Here is a 23,518-nt window from a genome sequence, read left to right on the forward strand (position 1 = left end):
AGCCACCTGTAAGAGCCATCGTATTTCTGCCCAGAGACTTTTTCCTGGACTTGGCATTGAGTTTTCCCAGCAGCAAGGGCATGGCCTGCACCTTGGCATCTGTCGGGGCTCTCCCCTGAGACACTGGCGACCTTGGCTGTGAACTCTCGCACTTCCTGGGCAGCCCCCAAGTACCAGTAGCATGACAGAGTAACGGATGTATTCATGAGGTAAAGGCCAGAGTCCCTGCTGACAGCTGTCCCCTTAGGGGCGGGAGATGGCCCTGGCGTTGTAGCAGCTCCACGCCTGGCTCTGTCCTGGTCCAAAGCCGCGGGGCTCAGCCTTTGTGTCTCCGGAGGTCAGAGGCTCTGGCGGGTCCTGGGTGGCCCAGGCGGTGATCTGCGATGGCCCCGGCTGCTTCTGGCTGCTGGTGCACTGGACAGTGGCGCTACTGTCCCCATGAGGCTCCTCCTCGGCCCGCCGACCCCACTCCCGCCTCCCTGCGGCCCCCACACCCAGGCTGGCACCTTTCCCTTGCCCTCAGTGGCTCCAGCTTTTTGCAAATGTCCGTTTCCTTCTCGCTCCGTGTTCCCCAGGGGTAAGTCCCCTGGGGCTCCCTTGGGTGTGAGCAGCATAGCACCCACCTGCGTCAGATTCAGGGGCTTCCGGCCTGAGACTGGAGGCGTTTCCAGCTGGGGTCACCCCCCCGGCCCCCGCGGGCATCGTGGTTCAGCTCAGGGGAGATCGAAGCTGGGGTCGCTCAGGCCTTTGCCACCTCAAGCTCCTCCTTGCAGGGATCTTTCTCAGCCGCGGCCGCCGCCACTCCCAGCCCCACCCCCGCAGCCGGGCCCGGCCCCCACCCCGCTGTCTCTGAAGACGTCTGTGGCTCACTGTGTGCGATGTCTTTCATCCCTTCTGCCAGCCCTGTGAGCCCGCGGGCCACCCCTGTGCGCCCCCTGCCTGGACACCAATGGGTGGGAGAACACTCTGCCTTTCAAATAAATACACCTTAAATGACACACACACACAGATACATACACACACAGAGATACACACACACACAGATACAGAGACACACACAGACACACAGATACACAGATACACAGCACCTGAGGGAGAAACCAACTCCTCAAAGAAACAGCACTGGGGCAGGGGGTCTCCCAGTGGCTCCCTCCACCTGGGACCCCTCCCAGCACAGGGAGGCAGGAGCCCTGGGTAAGGGGCTACTTGGGTCTCCTTTGAGCCTCAGAATCTCTGGGTCCTGGACGCCTCAGGGGACATTATGGGGACCCCCGGGCAGCCTGCGGGGCGGCTCCACGCCATGCCTTGGGGTCTGACTTAGATGGCCTGGCCCCTTAGGTAACACTGGCCGTCCATCCTCCTGGTGGGTGCTGGGCGGGACGACTGCATCCGGCAGCCACCACTGCCGCACGAGTTCTGTGTGGCTGAAGCTGGAGAGGGTGCACAGCCCAGTCGCCGGACAGCCCGACCCAGAGCTGGTGCCGGGGCCAGGAGTCAGCCCTCCCGGGGCCTGCCTGGGGGAGTCGGGGGGCTGGGGAGCCCCAGGGGTCTGATCCCACCCTACGTCCTCAAAGCCCAGGGCAGGAGGGGCAGGGCCACACCCTCCCGCGCCCTGGACCAACCCCCAGCTCTGCGCTGTCCATCAGTGAACCAAGTCACTTCCCCTTCAACGCCGCGGCCCCCCAAGCAAAGGACGAGACAGACTAGCGAGGCGCAGGTCAAAGGTTCATATCTTTTTTGGTTTCATTTTTTTTGTTTTTTGCTTTTGTAAAGAAAAATAAGGCTGCATTTTCTGTCTGAAACAAAACCCAAGTAAAACCCCTCCCAGCTAGCCTGGCCCGTGGGGCGCTGGGCCCGGCTGGCTGCGGCTGCGGCGTGGAGAGGAAGGGACTGGGGAATGGAGTTTGGTTTTGTTACGCAAAAATAAAGTTAAAAACAACACACACTCCCACTAGAGCCCCGGGCCAGACAGGGGCCACTCCAGGCTGGACTCCTCTGGCAGCTGGACCGAGCCCTGTGGCCACCCCAGTCCCCAGGTGCCCACCTTCTGGGTGGTGGACGGGGCAGGAAACAGGACTCCCAGGGCAGGAAGGGGGAGGGTGACGTCAGCACTCTCCTCCCCAAGGAGTTAAAAAAAAAAAAAAAAAACTATTAAAAAAAGCACCCAAAGCTTAAAAAAACGAAAGCTCCCTGGCGGGGAGGGCCGGGGGCTTTCCTGCCCGCCAGCAAGACGCCTGGTGAAGTGTAGAAAAATAAAACTAACCTCTATCCCTGAATGGTAGCGAGGCCCCTCCTCGCCCATGTGGCCCCCCCCAACACCTCACAGAACCCCCCGGGGGCTCACCCTTGCTGCTCCTCGGGTCTCCAGTCCCGCGGGCAGGAAGGGTCCGGGCACAGAGGGGTCGGAAGGGCAGTGGTGGCACCCAAGGGAGGGGGCAGGGGAGATGGAGGCCATGGGGGGCTCAGGTACGGCTCAGGGACTGAAAACCCAGGGCCCACCGGGGGTCTGGTCTCATCTGAGGTCCAGGGGCTCAGGTGAGGATCCCTGTGGGCAGCAGACGAGGGAGGGCCAGAGAGCACCTGGGCCGTGTCCTCACGTTGCCAGGAAGTCCTCAGGGAAGGGGGCCCAAGGGAAGGGAGGGCAGGGGCCTTCTTAAGCCCTGAAGGCCCAGCAGGGCCCACGGCCTGCCCTGGGCACAGCCGACAGGAAGGGCCAGCCACACGGGGGCAGCAATGCCACGTCTGGAGGCCCGGCCCTTCCACTGGACTGGGCGAGGATGCAGTGACCAGGGACCACCCCTGCCTCCCCCAGGGAGCTCCACCCGGACTGGGTGTACAGGAGGAAGAGGTGACCTCGCCGGCAGGCTCCACCAGATGGCAGGGAGGGGGGCCGGGGCGGCCGGCCCCCGGGATCCTTGGCTTGGGGACCAGAGTCAGCACCAAACGACGGAGGTGAGGCCTCGGACCCTCGCGGAGCCTGCGTGTGCAGGTGAGGAGCCGGCGGCCCGGGCGGGCGGGCCAGCGAGGTCGGGCCCGGAGCCGGCAGTGGTGGCAGCAGCGCCCGGCGCTCGGCGGCTCAGCGCAGGCTCTGGTACAGGTAGGCGGAGGTGAAGAGGGCGTTGACTGCCAGGCTCACGGCCAGGAGGCCCTGCACCAGGGAGGGGCCGAGCCGGCCTGCGGGAGCAGAGGGCGCCTGTCAGTGTCCCCAGCCCATGAGAGGACAGGGCGTGGGGGCCTCGGGACCTCCCCGTGGGGAAGGGGCACGCCTCTGCCAGCTTCGTACCCGGGGCACGTGGGGTGACGGCAACAGGCACCTGGCCTCGGTTCCCCCCAGCTCCCCGGTCTGCCTGACGGGGGCGGCGCCGGCCTCCAGAGAGCCCTCGGCTCCTCCGCTCAGAACTCAGCACACGCGCGCCCCCCACCCAGGAGAACTGGTGTCGACTCCTGGACCCCAGCGAGCAGGGGAGCTCCAGGCCAGTGTGGACAGAGGCAGGCCACAGGGCCAACGCCGGGACCCGGGCTCTGGGCTCAGTACCTGCGGGGCCCCAGGAGGCTGCCAGGGCCGCAGGCCCCCTTCGCGACCCACGGGCGGGACACAGACCTTTCCAGGCGCCGGCCTCCTCGGAGCACCCCCTGGTGGTGGTGTCCACTGCACAGGTGGACGACTGGGACGAGTCGTCTTCCTTCTTGATGCACAGGCCGCTGCAGCTGCGGTCTCTGGTCGGCATGGACCTCACGTCTGCGGAGAGGAGGGCCAGGGTCTCAGCCCCGGACAGTGCTCAGCTGGCCCCACCCACTTGCCCCCACCCCTCCACCCCGGGAGCAGGAGGGTGGGGCACTGCTGGGGGGGACGGTCTGGGTCAGGAGCAGCCAGCTCAGCAGTATGGAGGTCCCCTCGGAGGGGGCAGTGCCTGGCCTGGGGGGCCTCGACCGCCCCCTCCGGCCCAGTGTGGCCAGATCGGACACTGCGACAGGGAGTCCACAAGTTCATGTGCAAGTTCTAGACTTCAGATGTTGGGCCAAAGTGCTCAAGACAAAGCAGAAACACCGTGGCCTGGCTGTGCGTGAGGGATCTCCCACCAGTCCCGAGGAATACAGGACCCCAGGGGCAGCCGCGAGACATACGACCAGCCAGCAGAGGGCAGTACCCGAGGGACTCAGGACACCAGTCTCACTGGGTGTCCAGCCTGGGGAGCGGGGAGCGGGCATGCACACCGGGCTAAGAGCAAGGCTCCCCCGCCCCCAGCAGGCTCCCAGGAGGGCTGGGGAGGCCGTACCCACGCTGTGCTTCAGGTCCCGCGCTGGCTGCCTCTGGGGGAGCTGGGGCGGCTCCACGGTGAAGAGGCTGCTGTTGGGGAGCGGGTGCTCGTCTGAGCTGCTGGGGGAGTTGGGGGCCTCCCCGGGGGGCGAGGGGAACAGCAGCAGCTTCTGCCCCTTCAGGTTGAGCCTGGCAGGGCTGATGAGGGGCCTGCGGTGGCGCAGGGAGCCAGAGCTGGAGGCCACGGAGCCGGCCACGGAGGGCGCCGGGGAAGGGAGGGGGGAGGCGGGGCAGCTTCCAGAAAGCAGAGAGAAGTAATCTGCAGGAGAGAGGTGGAGGACGGTGAGGACGCGGGCACAGCTCAGAACCGTGAGGACGCGGGCACAGCTCGGCTGCTGGCACGGAGCCTGCTGTGCGGAGGTGGGGGCAGAGGGAGCCCTGGGGACCCGGCCCCTCCCCCCACACCCCTCGGTTTCTCCCAAACCTGAGCACAAGGCCCTGCTGGGAGAAGTCTGGAGATGGGAGGGCCTGCCGGTGGCTGGGTCTTGGTGCGTGATGTGTCTCCACCCGTGACCCCCCCCACTCCCACCCGACCCTCGTCACCGCCACCCCCACTTCCCAGGAGAGGAAACTGAGGCAGCTCCTCTGTCCCTCCTCAGGACTCCTCGCCTCCTTACCTGCAACAGGGACCTCCCCAGATCGGGACACCTGAGACGGTGGGCGGCTCCCGCTGAACAGGTAGCCGGAGTCTAGGAGAGACACGGCCTGTCAGGCTGCTCACTCCCCATCTGTCCCCCCACCCCGGGCTCCCAGGGAAGATCTGCCAAACCCCGATCTGCCGTTAACGCCACCCTTCCGTGGACACAGGACCACTGCCTGAGGTGTGCTGGGCACATGCCCAGTTAGAAGATACAGAAACCGCAAGGCATGCTGGGCCGTAGCAAGAGCTGGCCTGGATGGCTCCTCGGGCTCCTTGTTCTAGACCTTTCTTCCTTGGAGGGCCCGCTTCCTCCACTAACCGCAGCCCCAGGCTGCCTGTGTCAGACCCGAGAGCCCCAAATGTGCTCTCTTCCCATGTCAGGTGCACCCCAAGAGCTCGGCCCAGTCCCCCTCACGTGACCTATGACTGGGTCCCAGCGTCCAGCTGAGACTGCTCGCTGCAGACGTGGGCCAGCCCCGTACCCACAACCCCGGCCCACCAATCAGTCCTCCCAGGGTCCTTTCTACAGAGCCAGGAGAGGGTCTCCCTGCTGGGCATGAGCCGTAGGACGCGGGGTGGGGTCTGCACAGAGAGGCTGAGACAGCAAGCCGGATGCTGGTCACGTGAGCCGGTCACCTGCAGGAACCTGTCTCTGGGATCCATCCCGGCAATGGGGACCCAGGGACCGCATCCGGCACCAGATGGTCTGCACCCAGACCAGGCCTGCAGAAGCCGGTGGCCGCCTCAGACTGGCCACTCCTAGGCCTTTGCCTCAGGCTGGCAGGGAGATGGCACTGTCCTGGGGGAGGGGTGGGGGGTGGGAGGTCCATCCTAAAGGCCTGCACTGGCTCTGGGAGCCTCTCCTCCCAAGGGGCTTCAGGCAGAAGTCCCAGCCCCTCCACCGGTAGTCAGTGCTGGGGCCCAGTCTGCCCCCACCCCACAAATCAGGGAAGAGTGAAACCACCCTGCAGTGAGCTCGAGGGAGCAGTGAGCGGCCAGGGAGGGGCCTTGGCTGGCACCAGGCCCCCCAGCCTAGGAGAGTGACGGCGGCCACGTGTGTCCAGGGCCGGCTCCAGCTGCTTCCCTGACGAGCTCACTCCCTCCCATCACAGGGCAGACTCCATGGCTCCCCTTCAGATGAAGGGATCAGGAGATGGGCGCAGGGTGCACGCACCTGCCCAGGCCTACGCCTTGTGCGCGAGGCCCCCGGGGCCCTGGCTGCCCCCAGTACTTAAATTCCCCGCATTTGACTCTCATGGCAAATCTGCGCGGTGCACCTCACCGGCCCCAGGTGTCACAAAGGTGACACAGCAGCGCAGATGTGCGGCGTGGGCGTGGGCTCCACGAGGGGCAGAAACTGCTCCCCTCAGAGGTCAAGTCCCCGCCTGCACGCCCCGGGATGACAAACCAGGATCAGCTTATTTCTACGGCACAAAGCTAGCCATAGCGCTGGGGCAGTCGGTGTGGGACTCTGGTGCTGCAGAGGCCCGAGGGTGCCCCCCCCGGAGCACTCCCTTAGGGAGGGGACCGGCTGCAGGCTCACCAGGTGCCCACCCATGGAGGCTCCACCAGCACGCAGGGCCTGAGCCGGAACTTGCCTGCCAAATCCCCGAAGCCTGGTGCAGGGCCTGGTGCTGGCCTGGTGCTGGCCTGGTGCAGGGCCTGGTGCTGGCCCAGGGCTCAGGGCACAGGCAGCAGCCAGCCTCCCCCAGCCACCCGGCTCATGGTTGGCTACCCAGAAACACCCAGAGTGCAGGCCTGCCCAATCCGACCCAGCAGGCCCGAACCCCTTCCCCTCGGCTCGGAAGCTGCCTCCCTCCAGGACCTGTCCCTGCTGTGGGGCACGTGCACTGCGCACAGGACAGGGCTAGAAGCGGCCTGAGGAGCCGAACCCCAGGTCTCAGCAGCAGAGGGACCCCGGGCTGCCTGACACAAAGCTGACGTTGTCTGACTGCTCATTGCCAAGTCTGGCGCCTACAGCAGCTGAGGGGCTGACGTCAGGGCAGAAAGGGTCAAGGCACAGCTCGCGAAGCCGGCATCCCACGTGAGCACACTGGTTCCAGTCCTGGCTACTCTGCTTCTGGTCCAGCTCCCTGCAGATGTGCCCAGCAGGTGGAAAATGGCCTACGTGAGAGAACAGGTGGAGATCCGGGCTCCTGGCGGCTGTGGCCATTTGGGGAGTGAGCCAGCAGAGGGGAGATGAGCATTTCGTCTTGGTATCCCTCTCTGTACTGCCCCCTCTAACCGAATGACCCAGGCCGCCCCTCACGGTCACGGAAGGTGACTCCTGCCTGGTGGTCTCCCAGCGCCAGCCCCAGGACACAGCCCTGCGTGAGGCAGCCCGGGATGCGCCGGGATCATCACAGGGCATGTTTACAACTGGATTTGGGGGCAAGCATTAGCAGTTAGGACGCCGGTAAGACGCCTGCGCAACACCCCCCCCCCCCCCCCGCCCCGTGCCTAATCTCGAATCCCAGGTCTGGCGCCTGATTCCAGCTTCTCGCTAATGTGCTCTGGGGGGCAGCCTCCGGTAATGGGGTCCTGTCACCCACACAGGAGACCTGGCCTCCTGGGTTCCTGCTCCTGCCTCCCGCCCCAGGCCCAGCCCTGGCTGTTGTGGGCATGCGGGGAGAGAACGGGCAGGTGGGAGTTCTGTCTGGCTCTTTATGAATAAATACCTAGGAGCTTCTTAAACATGGTATTTAGCTTCCTGCCATGGACCTCCTAGATCCTGCAGGGAGAGGCAGAGGACGGGACCAGGCACTGGACCTGAAGGGAGTGCCAGTCCTGGGGCCACACTCAAAGGCCTGGGCATAGTCTCAGTAACAATGGCCAAGCCCCAGGAGGCACCAGGCGCCCCCATCCACCCACGAGGGACATTCTACGGCCAAGGGAAACCGAGGCTACATCCCTTGGCCAAGGGCAATCACTCCAAGGTACGAGTCCAGCTCTGCCTGTCTCTGCAACAGCAGGAGCTCTGACCACCGGCCTGCACTGCCCCCACCTGGCACTCGCCGGAGCCCTGCTCCGTCCACCAGCGCCTGCTGGCCCCTTACCTGCTCGAGTCAGAGAGGGGATGGTTCCCAGTGAGAGCGCCCGGCTGAGGCGGCCGGGCAGCGAGGAGGGCGAGGCCCGCCGGGCAGACCGGAACAGCTGCTGGCTGGTGAGCGGCCGGAAGCCAGGTGGGGTGGGGATGAAGAGGGATGGCGAGGCGCCTCCAACAGCTGGGTAAGGCACGGCCAGGCTGGGGCTGGTGGGGCAGAGGCCAGTGGTGTCTCCTGGGAGGTACCTGCAAGGGCCCGTGGGGCACGGGAGAGAGAGGCGGAGGGTCAGCCAGGAAGGTTCTGGAAGCGGCCTCCAGCCCCTCTCCCGTGCTGCGAGGTGGAGCCCGAGGCGGGGTCCCGGGGGAGGCGTGCGTTAGTTGAAGCAGGAAAGCGTCCCGACCACATTCACGCCATTAGGAGCAGGTGGCTGGGAGGCGCTGGTGTGGCCCACCCCTCCCTGCATGCCCCTCCAGCCCTCAGGCTCACAGCAAACTAGATCCACTACGAGTCTCGGTATTAAAGTGACACTGTCGCCCTCGCCGGCCTCACCCCAGCCCTCGCCTCGATGCAGAACGGCCAGCCCTGTGCCACACGCTCAGTGAAGCTTCCCGGACTCGGATTCCTTGCCACCTCCCACGTTGGGCCCCGGGGTCTCAGCTCAGAGACACCCTCTGCTCCCCACTCTGCCCACGGGTGGCCTCAGGCACTGGAAACGCCCCTGGGACACAGAAGGGGAGGCGGCCCAGACAGAGCCTCGCACGGGACACACGCCAGACTCAAACTTAGCAAAGACCTGCAAATGACCACAAGGCCGCCTTAAAGACAGGTGACAGTGTCTCTTTAACTCGAGAATGGTACAAATCACACCACGGGGCCTGGCGGCCCCAAGCCACGGGGTCAACCATGCTTCTGGTTAGGGCACCCGATTACAGGGGAGGGTCAGAGGCAGTTAATACATTAGCCTGCCATCCGGGTGGAGCATGGGCGTCCAGCCTTACCTCGCTCCCAAGGGACAAAGGAGCCCAGAGGACAACGTGCTGACCAGCGGGCAGGCTGGCCCAGCCCCGTGGCGAGCTGGGGGCTGGCTAAGGTACCCGTGCCCACCACGACCGAGCTCTCGGGGTCGCTAGCCCAGCTCCACGCCACCCATCTCTCCGCCTCTTTTTTCTTCCTTTCCTCCTACGCATCTTTTGTAAGGCAAGCGTGGGATCAGCCGCTGACATCGGGACAACCGTGTGGCCTCTCTGGCCTCCCAAAGTCCCAGGAGGCTACCTGGACCAGAGGCAAGGCCTAGTACTGGAAATCTAGCAAGTCACCAAGCGCTTCCGGACCCCCAGCTGGACACACCCTCGCGCTGCCCTGACCCACGTTCTGAGGGCCTGACGCCCACCCCTCTGTCCCCAAGGCTCTGCGGAATCCGGTCGCACTGCTAAGCAGGGAACAAGACTTTGTAGTCATTTCAGAACCGCGACACCCCTCGGCAGGGTGACACCATTGCCTGGAATGGCCCACGGGAGGTCACATTCAGGAACCTTGGGCCGCGTGCCCCGTCACGCAGGACCCCCATCACCCAGACCCCACCCAGGCCCCCAGCTTCTACACCCACTCCTGCTGCACAGGGGCGGGCCAACTGTGGCCCTGGGACAAGAACCTGGGGGGGGGGGGCGCATGGAGCCAGCAGCATTGGCTCAGGTGAGAGGAGGGCCCGAGTCACAGCATGGGCTGCGGGGGAGGCCAGCTAGGCACAGAGGCTCCGGGGCCCTCCGGCTTCTGTCCATGCTGCTTCCTGCCCTGGCCCGGGCTCAGCCCAGGACGTCACCCAGTCTTGTCCACTCAGCACAGGGCTGGCCCCAATTCTGGTGCCGCTGAGAACGCTGGAGTGAGTTTTCTGGAAGTCTGAGCCCTGTTGCCGCATGCCTGGGCCAGCGTCACTCAATGAGCCACCCTCTTGCAGGGCAGGGTTGGGGGAGGGAGTGGGAGGTCTCTACGAGGCACTCGGGCAAGCAGCCCTGAGGGTTTCAAGGGTGCAGGGTGTTTCCTCCGGGCACGAGGCCCTTCCTGGACAGGGTCTCAGAGTGCAGGCCCCGTTTGGGTGCCCGCCGTGGGCAGGTGACTCGGGCCGGCCGGCGTGGTCACTGGGATGCTCCTGACCCCAGCGGGAGACGAGAGGTCTTCTCGGGCCAGCCCTGTCCGCGTCCAGAGCCGGAGAGCGAGGCCCACACTTTAAGCAGTTTATTCAGACAGGAAAGAGAGGCTCCAGCAAGGCAAGCGAGGACAGCCGGCACTGGCGAGCGGCATCACCGTCACCGTCACCCCCCCACCTGACTCCCGCGCAGGCACCTGCACCCCAGACCCTCCCCCCCCCTAGGGCACAGAGGCCCTCTGGAGAGACATGGAAGAAAACAGGCAGGAAGTCGTGGTGCCTGACGCCCGCCGGGAAGCAGAGTCCCAGAGGCATTTATTGACGACACGGCGGCCAGGGCCAGGGCAGTGGTTACAACACTGGGGGCACTGGACATCGTCCACAGCTCTACCACACGAGGGACAGGTGAGATCCGGCCACGGCACACACACGGGACACGGGCTCCTTCCAGGACTGGGCGGGGCAGGGCGAGGATGCTGGGGGGCTTGGAGTGTCCTGGGACAAGGGTGGGATGTAGAGGCCGAGCCCCTCCCACTCGCAGGGAGGGTCACCAGTCCTCAGGGGGCTCCCGCCCTGCCGGGGGATGGTCTGACCGTGGCCCCCAGGGGAGGGGCTGAGCTGCCTGGCAGGGGTAGGCCCCATCCAGGGCAACCTGCACTTCCTCCAAGTAATGAATGAGACTTTAAAGAACACACGGGTAATTAAAAACGTCACACAACAGGAAAGAGGCCAGGGACGCTTCCGTTGCGAGCCCTGTCCTGAGAGTTTCTTCTGTGCCCACCAGAGGGCAGGAGAGACACCGCCTAGCAGGGCTCTGCTTATCCTAAATAACTTAAGTCAGACACGCACAGGGCCAAGCAAAGCGGAAATCAGCACACAGCTGCCTTCCTCAAGCCCAGCAAGGGTGTACACAGCCGATGACCCAGGCCTGCCACCTTCTCTCCCACCCCGATGGCCGTCTGGGAGTGAAGGGGCAGGCAGGGTACCCTGGGCAGAACCCCCGCCTGCTGCGTAGGGGCTGTGACCCGGCCACACCTCGCCAGAGCAGCAGCCGGCACTGGGGCACTGGGCACGGAAGCCCTGGCATCTCGACTGCCCGCTCCACCCCCGATCACCACGTGCACTGAGCAGTCAGAGGGGCTCTGGGGGGCAGGGCAACTCCCTAGGCCCCCTCCCCCAACAGATTCACAGCACCACGCAGGAGCTCCCCACAGGGGCTCTGCAGGGGCTGACCAGGGTCCCCTCACGCAGGTGTAACCCGCGTCTGTGTCCTGGGCTCCAGGGCACGGGGTGGGGGGAGGGGGCTGGTGCACTCTGGGCCACACCTGGTGTAGGGGTTGTGCTCCGAGTGACAAGTGGCACAACACAAGATCCTGGACGCAGGAGCCGTCCAACCTACACAGGGTCACCAGGAGGCAACCGGCAGGTAAGGGACAACCTTGTCCACGTTCCTCCTGGAGCCCTGGCATCAGCCCCCTGGCCGAGCACTTCGGCATGGGGCAGCACCTCGATTCCCAGGGGGTCCCCCCTGCTACCTTCTGTGAGGTCAGCACCCACGCATGTGCCCTGGAGAGGGGCCACCTCTCATCCAGGCGCTACACGGAGCCGACAGCAGGGGCCTGGCCAGGACACACAACTGGCAAGGAGCAGGTCCGGGGCTCGTCCCTGGGGCTGTGACTTTGGGGACGGGATCTCCGGGAGGCCCCCAGGTGTTTCCACAACCTGTGTGACTCGGTGGGGGGGGGGGGGCATGTGGCTGAGGCTGTGAGGGCTCTGGGGCAGCCCCCACAGAGGTAGGCCACTGGAACCCCAGTACCCAGGAGCCACTGCCAGAGGCTGGGGGAGGCTGGCGACACTGGCACACTTGAGAGGAACAAGGTGACAACGACCCAGTGTCACTAGGGGCCTGTGTGTCCCGCGGGCCCATTAGCTGTGCCGACCCAGGGCCCACAGAGGAGCGCGAGGAAAAATGGGTGGCCAGCAAGGGCAGCCCTGCAGGGGGTGAGGGCAGAGCGCACCAGGGAAGCTGACAGTAAAGAGGGGGTCAGCAGCCTCCCGAGCCGGACACCTCCCACCACAGCCTCAGAGGGGCCGTGCTGACGACCACCATGCTCACAGCCAAGGCCAGCCTGGGCCATGGACTGCATTCTCCACTCTCGGGGAAGGAGTCAGGCTGCAGACTGACCCAGTGGTAACAGCCGGACGGGATGGACCAGACAGGAGGTTCTGTCTGGCTCCCTCTCCCCTTTGTGCCCCGAGTCTGGGTGGTGGGGCCTTGTGGCCGAGGCCCAGCCCACAGCCCCTGAGCGGGGGCTCTGAGGGACAGGAGGGGGACAGCCGTCCAGTGGTGTCGGAACCTTTCAGAAGGGTCAAGTGGGGCCCGTGGAGCCAGCAGGAAGCCACGAGCACAGGCGGGCTGGGGGCGCGGCCCCTGTTCTGCTCACCGGCTCTTTGGCCAGAGAGGCGGGGGCAGCGGGGGCACCTGCTGGTGCTGGGGGGGCAGGCAGAGGCAGGGCTGGGCCCTGGGGCTCTAGGAGAGGCGGGCGGCGTGAGGCAGTAAGAGCAGACAAGACCGAGAGGCCTGCCCGGCGGGCCTCGGCGCGGGCCTGGCCATCGTGTCCTCCCCCCGCAGTCAGCGCTGCTGCTCTGACCTTCGGGGCCGGGCGCGCCGCGGGCCCGTCGCCTTCTTCGTGGCCACAGCTGCTGTGAAGCCCATCAGGCAGCACAGGGACGTGGTGCTGAACTTGAGCGTGTCCAGCCAGCTGGGCGAGGCGGCCTGCAGGTACTGCTCGGCCAGGTGCAGCCCCAGCAGCAGGGCCCACAGGCAGCTGCAGAAGGCGTCGATCCTGCGCAGCCTGCAGGGGAAAGGCGTGGTGAGCACCCTCAGGCGGCCCCCCTCACCCACACCCAGCCGACCTCAGAGCCTGGGCCTCCTCCACCCGACACCAGGCAGCTCCGAGGCGTCAGCTCGGCTGTGAGGAGCGAGGGGGCACCCAACAGGGCCTGCCACAGGCCACAGCTCAGGAGGGAAGGCCAGGCCTGAAGACCCCCGGGTCCCCAACCAAGGGGGCAGGTGGCTATCATCACCCCAACTACATAGACAGGAGTCTGGGGTCTCTAGGCGAGGGGGGAGGAGGGTGGGCTGCTCCCACGCCAGTGCTCCAAGGCAAGTCATGTGCGCTCACTCCCAGCCAGCAGCCCTGAAGAACCGGCTCATCTCGCTGTGTAGGGAAGCCTGGCCCCGGGCTGTGGCCAGTCAGGCCTCTCGGCTCCTGTCCCCAGGCACCAAAGCAACCTGCACACCCGCAGCACCCACCCTGCCACGCCTGGGCCCTGCACTCACCTGATGCGGCCAGCCAGCAGCATGGCCAGCAGGCAGGTGAGCAGGCCCAGCGCCACGACGCCCGTCTGGTGGCTCTGCCCGAAGGCCCAGGCCTCACGCAGCTTCTCCGTCGCGGGTTCCGGCAGCAGGCCCAGCAGCTGCCGCCAGCTCTCAGCCCCAGCAGCGGTGCCATTGTCAGGCGTGGCGGAGCTGTTGCCACCAGGTGGCAGGGCTGGAGGCAGGGCGGCTCCTGGGGCACAGGGGTCGCTGGGGCCATAGAGTGCGGCGGTCAGCAGGAAGGCGCAGGCCAGGAAGGCCAGGGCGCGCAGCAGGACCACCTGCACCGGGGCCTTGACCGCCGAGGAGCAGAAGCTCTGAGGGGAGAGCAGCAGGTCAGCGAGACCCAGATCCACCCACGGCCGGCCCGCCCCACGCCGGGCAGGGGCTCCGGCTAGCCCCACGCTGAGGGCACCTGGCTCCTGATGCTCCAGCCCCGTGCCCTGCACCTCCCACCCCCCTTCCGGTGGGGAGGGGCACTGTCCCCCACCTTCTCTTCTTACTCATTTATTTACTTTATCTGAGAAGAGAGACAGAGACCTCCCGTCCGCTACGCCCAGGTCACTGGTTCATGCTCCAAACGCCTGCAAGCCAGGAGCTCCAGCCGGGCCCCCACACCGCAGCAGGGAGCCCGCCCTCACCTTCTCATCAAAGAAATATTCTCCCTACGGCGGTGATCTTACACCACACCAGATCAACTTTCCATTCACTGCATCAGGCTGTCACCAAAACCAGTCTGACTTCAACCGAAACTATAATGAATGCACAGACAACCTTGGTGAAAGTGAAAAGACGGTGGCATGGCTGGGCCGCCACAGCTGCAAGTGGGGGTCACGGTGCCTCAGGGCAGCATGGAGGCTGCTGAAGGAGCACACGTGATGGTCTGGGGACAGCACCAGACAGCGAGGCCGCCCACAAACCTACGCTCAGGGACACACAGAGCCAGAGCTGCCGATGCTGGTCTCTGCGCTGGGGTACGCCCACTCTGGCTGCCGACACGAAGGGACCCAAGGGGCAGGGTGGGAAAGTGGCTGCATGGGCCAGGACCAGTTAGCCCCCCAGGCTCACCGGGGGGCCTGCCATGCGGTATGGCGGGTTAAGCTACAGCCTATGGCGCTGGCCTTGCATGTGGGAGCACTGGTTCGAGTCCCAGTCGCTTCACTTCTGATCCAGCTCCCAGCTAACACGTCTGGGAAAGCAGTGGAAGATGGACTTGGGCCACCCATGTGGGAGACCCGGATGGAGCGCCAGGCTCCTGGCTTTGGCTGGGCGCAGCCCCAGCTGTTGTGGCCTTTGGGGAGTCAACCAGCAGATGGAGGATCTCTGTCTCTCTGTCTCTCTGTGTCTCAACTCTGCCTTTCAAAGCAATCTTGCAAAAAGCAGGGCCAGCCTCGGGCCACCGGGGCCCAGTCTGCGGGAGGCCGTCACCGCCACGGACCTGCGTGTGGGGCTGGTCGGCCTCCCGGCGCTTGAACTGGTGGCTGAGCAGCAGGGCGCGCAGCTGGCGGTTCTGGTGCTTGATGTAGTACTCGACGGCCGCCTGGCACGGCCGGCACAGCTTGTACATCTGCTCCAGGTGGTGCCGGAACACCTCGATCTCCTCGTCGTACCTGCCCTGCGGAGCGACACGCGGGGGCTGGCATCTCAGGGGCTGGGCCGCAGGTCCTGCAAGGGCAAGCTGTCCCTAGTCTGCCCACAGTGCACCGTGACTCGGGCTCCGGGAGCGAGGCCGGCACAGGTGGGGCCTGCAGGGGGCACAGCACCCTGGGGAGCTCTACTGCCCCGGGGACGCACCCACCCCGGGAGCTGGGCTGGGCGCTCTGCTGCCAGGCCTGAGAACCCGACTCAGGGCTCCCTGGAGGGGGAGCTGGAGGGGGGAGGGCTCCAGGCAACTGGGAGGCAGGGCCGCCTCTCTCCCTGAGACTGGGTCTGAAAAACACTAGAGGCCCTACTGGGCCTGCAGGCAAGTCCACCCCCAGCTCCCTCCCTCCCCGTGTCCAAGGGGGACAAACCTCTGGTCTGCAGTGGCAGGAGTGGGGCTTAGCCGTTTGAGACCTGGTGCACCCAGAAAGCTGCCTGGTGCCAAGCACCCTCCCGCCCTCCAGAGTCCCTCGAGTCTCCCTGCTGGCACAAGCTCACCCTGTTCTCCCTTCCAAACCGCACCTGGGAAGCTAGCGTCTCTGGGTTACAGGAAACATGGCCTGCCAGGGCAGGCGGGAGCAGCCAGGGACCAAGGCCCTCGGGTCCCACGGGGGGCCCCGGGCATTCCCGCCCCAGCCATCAGAACCAACCGCCCATGGGCAAGTTGAACCCTGAGGGGGTGAGGACAGGACAGTCACCAGGACCCTCCCCCTTGCTCTTCGCAGGACAAACCCTCTGCACTGGCAGGCAGGAGGCCTTTCAGGGTGCACCCAGGCCTGTAGCCAGACAGCAGTGACCGCAAACATGGGGGGCAAGAAGCACGGCTCCCCAAGATGGGGGAGATCCTACACCCCGGCAAGCAGGGGTCCTGGCGCCCTGGCCGTGCCGGGCGGTCGGGGCAGGCGGCCTTACCTCCTCGCGCGGCGCGAAGGCAGCCAGCTGCTTGATCTTGGTGGTCTGGTGGTGGCTGCACCTCCTGCACAGCAACACCTGGCTGCTCACCCACTGCTGCGGCTGCGCGGGGTCGCGGGGGCTGGGGGCGCTGCTCACCACGTGGTTCAGGTGCTCCATGTACTGGGCAGGGATGGGCTTGTTGTAGTCGCCGTTCTGGGGGGAGGGCGGGACCGAGTGAGCAGCGGGCAGGCACGGCCCGGGAGTGACGGCAGAGCCCCCGCTTTACCTGCAGCAGCAGCTGCTTTTCCAGACCCTCGCAAGGACCTTGCGGGCCCGCCCACGTGCAGAGCCCCCCCAGCCTGACTGCCACCCGGAGCCGCCTCCCACCCCAGGCTTCTCCCTGGCACCGAACCCTCAGCTCTCAGAGCTCAGCTTGCACATGGTCAGCAAACCGTGGCCCGTGGGTGGGCCGCCTGGCGGTGTGAGCCAGCAGGCTCGCTCCTTCACGTCTAGTTCCCGGCTGAGCTGGGTAACTGTGGCAGAGATCACACGCCCTGCAAAGCTTGCAATGTTTTCTGGCCACTGCAGGAAGTGCCGGCCCCTGCTCCAGGGCAGAGCTGAGAAGGCCTGGGTGTGCACCCCAAGTGTGTCACCTTTAGGAGCGTGACTTTTGATAAGCTGCCACAAGCCCCAAGCCTGCTTCCTTCTCCTTAAACAAAGGTGCAGGGGAAAAACCGTGGACTGAAGTGAGCAAGACGGAGCACGGCCAGGCCGGCAGAGGAGGGGTGTGGGATGGGACAGGGAGCAGCGCAGCGCCCCCGCCCGGCCGCACCTCCTGGAAGCCGTTGTACTGCTCGCAGTGGGGGCAGTCCCAGCAGTTGCGGTTCCCGTAGGGCACGAGTGTGTCCTGGTTGCAGAACCAGCAGTTGACCATCGTGTGCGTTGGCTTCATCCTGCGGGCCGAGGGACACGGAGTCAGCCTGGGGGACCGGCCTCCAGGGAAAGGGTGCTTGGAGCAGGGTCTGAGGGCCTCTGGACTGGAGACGCAGCCCAGGAGCACAGGACAGCCTAGGGCGAGAGGGGAGAGGGGCGGGGGCAGGCTGCTGTGCCCTCCCAGGAGGACCAGCCCTTCAGCGAGGCACCCGGGGCGCAGCTGGGCACTGCCCACACCCCCACACTCCACCTCTCCAAGAGCTCAGATGTGGGGAGTGTCGGGGACCAGTGCCCAAAGCTCAGGGACACCCCTCCCCCACGGGTCCTGGTCCCAGGCTCTGCAAAGTCTCCGTGGGAGCTGCCGGCTTACAAGGGCTTGCTGTGCCTCCCATGGGGTCCCCAGGCGAGAGCGCCACGGAGGCTGCGGGGTGGGGGCTGGGACAGCTGCTCCTTCCCTGGGGCAGGCAACAAGGGTGGGCAGGCCCAAAGTGTTCCTTGCCGGACACATGTGCGGTGACAGGTGGGGCCTGTGGGATAATCCGGGCCCAGACACTGGGGGATCTGTGCTCCAGGCCCCTCCAGCTGCCTCGCTGGCTACAGGGCCTCGCACACAGCGACTGCCCAACAAGCTCCCCCAGTCTCGGGAATCAGAAACATGGGTCACAAACAGCAGCTGCTGAAGCCTTGCTGCCCCGCCCTCTGCTCTCCCCCATAGGCTACCTCCAGCCCTTGTCCCTCCCTCTGCTCTCCCCCACAGGCTACCTCCAGCCCTTGCCCCGCCCTCTGCTCTCCCCCATAGGCTACCTCCAACCCTTGCTCCACCCTCTGCTCTCCCCCAAAGGCTACCTCCAGCCCTGGAACCCGGCCTGGGCCCCTGCAGAACAGGCAGCCACCCCCGTACAGATGGCCCTGCTGGCTACAGGGCCAGATGGCAAAGCCGTAGGGTCTTCATTCTGAGACAGGACAGATCCAGGGTCCCCTCCTGGAGGTGTGCCTTCAGGAAGTCCCCAGTCTCCCATCCTCGGTGCCCACGATGGTAGAGTGGGAGCAACCACAGCACCATGGGTCCTGCGTGTCACAGGATGCAACGACACAGGTCAGAGGTGCCCTGCGAAGCCAAGGGCCAGTCTGGTCTCTGCCCTGCCCCTCCACTTCTTGCCTCTGACCACGGGCAGGCTAAGGGAGTTCTCTCGTCACCTGTCAGTTGGGGACAAAAACACCTCCCTCTTGGGCCTGTCTCAGAAGTGCTTAACACGAGCGGGAGTTGTGGCGCAATGGGCTGTCATCCATGTCAGAGCGCCAGTTCAAGTCCCGGCTACTCCACTTCTGATCCAGTTTCCTGCTAATGCACTTTGGGGGCAGCACGTGATGGCTCAAGTGCTTGGGCCCCTGCCACCCACATGGGAGACCCAGGTAGTGTCTGGCTCCTGGCTTTGGCCCTGCTTTTGTGGGCATGTGGGGAGTGATCTTCTGATCTGTCCTACACTCTGCTTTTCAAATAGATGAAAACAAGCAAACATTTTAAAAAGTGCTCAGCATAACTGGCCCAGAGGAGAGCAGTCGCACACTGCGGCAGGGGGGTGGGGACCACTGGGTGGCTGGGGTCCCCAGTAGCCTCTGCCCCACACCTCCTCTCCCCCTACCCAGAGCCCCAGCCCCAGCCAAACGGTCACTGTGACAAGGGACCCCCAAGCCTGTCCACAGCAAGGCCCGCCCTGTCCCACTGCTGTGGCCTCACAGACCCTCTGTTTCACTCCTCACCAGTCACGGAGCCTGCTGAGAGCCCCTTCCCCAGAGAGCCACGGGCAGGGCCTCACGAGTGACAGGAGGTGAGAGGTAGGCGGTGCCGACCATGGGGCTGCGGGGCGGCAGGAGGCTGGGGATCTACCCGCTGCAGTGCCCGGTCAGCGCCCCGGGCAATGAAGCACCTGCTAATCTGTAGCTGTTTTATAGGCTCCATAATCTTGTGTCGGGCACATCCTGACCGCTGCTGACCGGGCCAGGGACCTCATGGTCCGATGGCCCTCGGCCCTGTCACCCAGTCTGAGGGGGAAGGCGGCAGTGGGCAGGGCCCGTGGCTTCCTCTGGGGCGCTGCTGCCCCTCCTGCCCCAAGAGGCCACCACTGTTTCCACTCGGACCCCCAGCCCTGTCGCTAGGGAAAGTGTTCCTCATGTGTACAGGAGCCTGGCCTGGCAGGGGCTAAGATAGGCCCCTGTCCCCCTCGCCCCCACCCCAGGGGCCAGCGGCTCCAGCTCTCGTCGCTCGCCGCCCTCGGTAATCCCTGCAGGGCCCCATCTCTCTCCGCCAGAGCGGCTGCTGCCCGCCCTGGCCAGGTGGTCTGTGGCTCTTTTGTGCAGCCCCCAGCAGCGGTGCAAACGCCCGGCCCATGAAATCCTTCGGTCTGGCCCTGCCAAGGCAAGTGTGGGTGGGACTCGAAATTCAATACATTTATAGCAGGCTGATTTTTGAGCTGATCACTTTGTATGGCCCACGAATTATGTCACAAATATCCAACGGCCCTTGGCATTTAGCAGCCCTGCTGGAGGCTGGAGGTCTCAGGAGATGCACAGGGACCCACAGGGACCGAATCTCACTCCCTGTGCCCTGAGCTGGCTTCCCAGACACATGACCGTGACCCCGCCCCACAGAGGAGTGCCCGCAGGTGTCCAGCTCCATCCCAGCCTTGCTGCCCAGGCTTCTGCTCAAGGGAAACACGCCCAGGTGTCCCCCATCGACTCCGCCCACTTGGTGGACAAGGTCTGAGGCAAGGATGGAACGTCCATGCCACGGACACGAGAGGAAGACAGGCCCCAGAGAGGTCCAGGCTGTGGCGCCAAGCCCAGGCCCCACTCCCGGCCAGGCTGCTCTCCCAGCTAAGCTCCTGGCAGCCCTGGGTGGGTGGGCCCCTTGCCAGGAGCGGGGACACCCCACAAAGCCCAGAACACACAAAGAAGCTGACGCGTGCCTCTGACATCAGTCGTAACAACGCGTCTGTCCTGGCATCTCACCGCCCTCGTGTCCTAGGTGTGAGCTCGCAGTGGGGTCCTCGGCCCAGGAACCCACCCGCTGGGGCTCAGCTCTGCCGCGAGCAGCCGAGACCATGGGAGGCCAGCGTAGCCCCCGGCCCCTGGGCAGGGCACAGCCTCTCTGAAAGGGGCTGGGAAGACTTTCGAAGTCAGGCCGGCTTCCTTGGGGTCCAGCGAGCTGGAGGTCAGCACTGGCAGGGCCCCAGCGTGGCTCCTCGCTCGCTCCTCTGCACTCGGGCAGGTGACACAAGGGTCGCCCCATCTGACCGCAGAGTCCACGAAGGCGCCCACTGGGCTTCAGTGACAGCGGCACCAGAACACAACTCGGCATTGCCAGGACAATGGGCTTCTGGCCCAGAGCAAAACACGCAGCCTACAGCGAGACAGCAAACCTGCAAACCACCCCTGCCCTGGGCAGGTGTGCCACCCCGATCGGTTTACCAAACACCACGCCAGGCTTGCAAAACCCAACAAGACACTCCACTTCTGAGCCAGACCCGAGGACAAGGACAGCTCCCGGGAGAGCCGCCGTGTGGGGCCTTTGCCGCCGCTCTGAGGAATGGGTGAGCTCGCCAGCAGGGCAGCGCGAAGGCAGGGACTGCCCAGGTCAGAGGGGACTCGACGAGGGGACACACTGGGCCACCGAACCTGAGGCCGCCTCCTCTCCACCCACAAACACTGGACAGCCGACAGCCCCGGTCAACCCCCAGGCTCCCGAGGGGGACGTCCCTTGCAGAGAATGAATTCTGGACACAACCTGAAGCGGCAAGGGGACACAGGAAGCGACCGGTCACCGTGACTACCGGCTGGAGGGGCGGGCAAGCCCAGGGAAGTGTGATCTGGGTGGCCAGCCGGTGCTGTGCTGGGTGGGCACCCAGGGCAGGAAGCTCGCTGACAGGTGACGTGGGCACGAGGCCGGGCTCTGCCACTCAGCAGCCGGGGGATGCAGGGCAGGCACGCCACTCTCTACAAGTCTGTTTCCCCACTGAAAACCAGGGAGAACACCAGCACCTGCCCCAGCGTGGGGCGCCTGCCGAAGGAGGGGGCAGTGTTCACGTGCCGCGTCAGCACTGGAACCACGACGGGAACCGGGCAAGACTCCCCGAGGCGGAACCAGGGTCAGCCCTGACCGAGACCCCGAGGGAAGCCAGGGTCAGCCCCGACGGACCTGAAAGCAGAGGCCGGGGCTGGAGGCGTCCGCTCTGTCCACGGCCCCCTCCCCTCGGCGCCGAACCTGCCAACAGCACCCAGCGAACCCACGCTGCGGCCAGAGCTCCAGTCTGCACCCTGGAGACGGGGGGACACAGCCTCCCCGTCCTGGTCTCTCTCGGGTCAGCCCAGCAGCCCGAAATCCGGCGCTCCAGGGGCCGTGTCTGAGAACCGTCCTCCCAACACACCGGACCCCTTGCAGTCTGCCGCCCACCAGGGAAAGGGCTTCGGGGGGTCCTCCCGGCTCCTGCTGCACCAACTCTCCCAACGCCTTAGCGGGGCCCCAGACTCCGGTCCGCAGGGGAGGGGAGGCCTGTGACACAAGACCGAAGGAACAGCCACAGCGGGGGCCCAGGAGTGACCGGTTGGGCACCGGGACCCCTGGAGCGACGGCTCACACGTGTCCAGGAGGCACAGCGAGTTCTGGGAATCGGGCAAATCGTGTCTCAGGACCTCGGCTCCCGCGTGCCGCACGGCCCAGGTTCGGACCCACTGGGACCCACCCTGGGGTCTGGGCCATCAAATCGTGTCTCAGGACCTCGGCTCCCGCGTGCCGCACGCCCAGGTTCAGACCCACTGGGACCCACCCTGGGGTCTGGGCCATCAGGGACGCCTCCGAGCCCGCAGCTCCCTGATTCCTGGCTCCCGCCTGCTCCTCCGCTGAGGCTCATCCACGCTCACCTCTTCTCTCTCCCTCCGCGCCCCTGCCCCAGGAGGCACACAGTAGCCAGACCGCCAGGGTTCGAGTCCCAGCCCCGCCACGAGCCGAGCACCCCCCCCCCCACCGCGCGCAGCTGCGAACCCACTCGTACTGTCCCTAGAAGGTTCGCACGGCGACACGACCGCCTCGTCCCCCCGAGCCGGGTTCGCAGGCGCAGGCTCCAGGGACACGCGGCTCCAGTTCCAGCAATTGGCTCAGCCCCGGGCGGATGTGAGGCCGGAACGCGCCGGCAGGGACCCCTGGGGGCCGCGCGGCCTGGCCGTTCTCCGGCAGGTGCGAGGAGCCCATGAGCCCCCAGCCACCCCCCGACAAGACTCGGCTCCAAACTCGGTCTCGGGGTGGGGGCGGAGCGCGCCGGCCGCGGGGCAGGCCGAGGGCCGCGCGGGCCGGGCCCGCGCACTCACCTCCGCGCGATCCGGTAGAGCAGCACGCCGGCCGCGGCGCACGCCGTGACCCCCAGGCCGCCGGCCAGGCCGGCCGTGGGGCAGCTGGCCAGCAGCGCGCTCACTCCCTCCATGTCTCCCCGCGCGAGGGCGGCGGCGGCGGCGGCGGCGGCGGCGGGGCCCCGGCTCGGGCCGCAGGAGGACGCGGGGCGGCGGCGCGCGCCTGCTCGCGCCGTGACCTTCGCCGCTTTGTAGCCGGCGCGGGCCCACCCCCTGGCTCGGCGCGCTCCCGCTGCGCAGCCAATCGGGGCGCGGGGCGAGCGCGGGGGGCGGGGCGCTGGCGGAAGCTGCGGCGCCCCCGCGCGGCTGGAGGTGGAAGCGGCGCGCGTTCCGGCGCCCAAGCCCCGCCCCGCCCCGCATGGCGCCCGTCCGCGCCCGCGCAGAGCCGAAGCTCCGGCTGCGGGGAGCTCGCCGCGCGGCGCGAGCCCACGGAGCGCCTGAGCATCTCTAGGCTGCGGTCTCGTCTTCAGACGCCTAGGCGAGCCCGGCCTCTGCGCTCCAAGTGCAGCTCCTTGAGGCACCCCAATGGTTAAAAGCTTGCGAGGAACGCGCGCGCGCGTTGAATACCCCGGGACCCCCGCCCTGCACAAAAGACAACCGTTATGAAGAGGTGTTGGCCTGGGACGACGGTACCCTGTGTGATTTCTTCTAAAGGCAGTACGTACATTTTTAGAGTAGTCCAAGCTTGAATAAAGCCTCGTGTTTGTAAGACCCAATGACCTGGGCGGGGATTACGCGTGTCGATTTGAGCGAAATCCCTGGCTCCAAAAAAAGATCAGAGATCTTTGCATCTAAGGGCACAATACGTTTCAGTGTTTCCTGAGGTCAATATCGAGTCCTCGCGGATGCTAAGGGTTACTACAGGGCGAACGTCACCTGTGCGCATGCAGGAGGCCGGAGGACTGACCGGAAGCTGAGCCCCAGGACCCCAGAGGCTGAGCGTGGGCTGGACTCCACCTGCTTCCTTGGAAATGGGTTCCGGAGCGAAGGCCAGCGGGAGCAACCGAGGTGCAGCTTCGGGGTCTGCTAGGCCCACCCGTGTACGGCCGAAGTGCGCATCCAACAGGGCCCCGCAGAGCCTCGGTGCGCGCACCGACCGCTACCATCGGCTGTGGATTTGTACCTT

The 23,518-nt window shown here is 65.9% G+C and overlaps 1 protein-coding gene across 3 annotated transcripts; it reads right to left on the bottom strand.

Annotated features, from left to right (window-relative positions):
- Positions 1 to 1,713: 1,713 nt before the first annotated feature.
- Positions 1,714 to 22,612, bottom strand: TMEM201 (transmembrane protein 201). Of its 3 annotated transcripts, none has more exons than XM_008265959.4 (11): positions 22,354 to 22,612; positions 16,892 to 17,012; positions 16,078 to 16,272; positions 14,963 to 15,139; positions 13,489 to 13,841; positions 12,797 to 13,000; positions 8,015 to 8,247; positions 4,936 to 5,007; positions 4,278 to 4,577; positions 3,602 to 3,739; positions 1,714 to 3,174 (listed from the first exon to the last, which is right to left on the bottom strand). In XM_008265959.4, exons 1-11 carry the CDS (start codon positions 22,464 to 22,466, stop codon positions 3,077 to 3,079), a joined length of 2,004 nt encoding a protein of 667 aa, XP_008264181.1. In that variant the 5' UTR covers positions 22,467 to 22,612; the 3' UTR covers positions 1,714 to 3,076. The 3 variants fall into 3 exon arrangements, with proteins under 3 accessions (XP_008264181.1, XP_051712840.1, XP_069935430.1); XM_051856880.2 differs by lacking the exon at positions 22,354 to 22,612 and adding an exon at positions 17,363 to 17,568 and having other exon boundaries at positions 2,928 to 3,174; XM_070079329.1 differs by lacking the exons at positions 1,714 to 3,174; positions 3,602 to 3,739 and adding an exon at positions 6,937 to 7,082 and having other exon boundaries at positions 4,289 to 4,577.
- Between the last annotated feature and the right edge of the window lie 906 nt (positions 22,613 to 23,518).

The sequence above is a fragment of the Oryctolagus cuniculus genome, chromosome 7 (assembly GCF_964237555.1).
Source record: "Oryctolagus cuniculus chromosome 7, mOryCun1.1, whole genome shotgun sequence".
Taxonomy (NCBI): Eukaryota; Metazoa; Chordata; class Mammalia; order Lagomorpha; family Leporidae; genus Oryctolagus; species Oryctolagus cuniculus.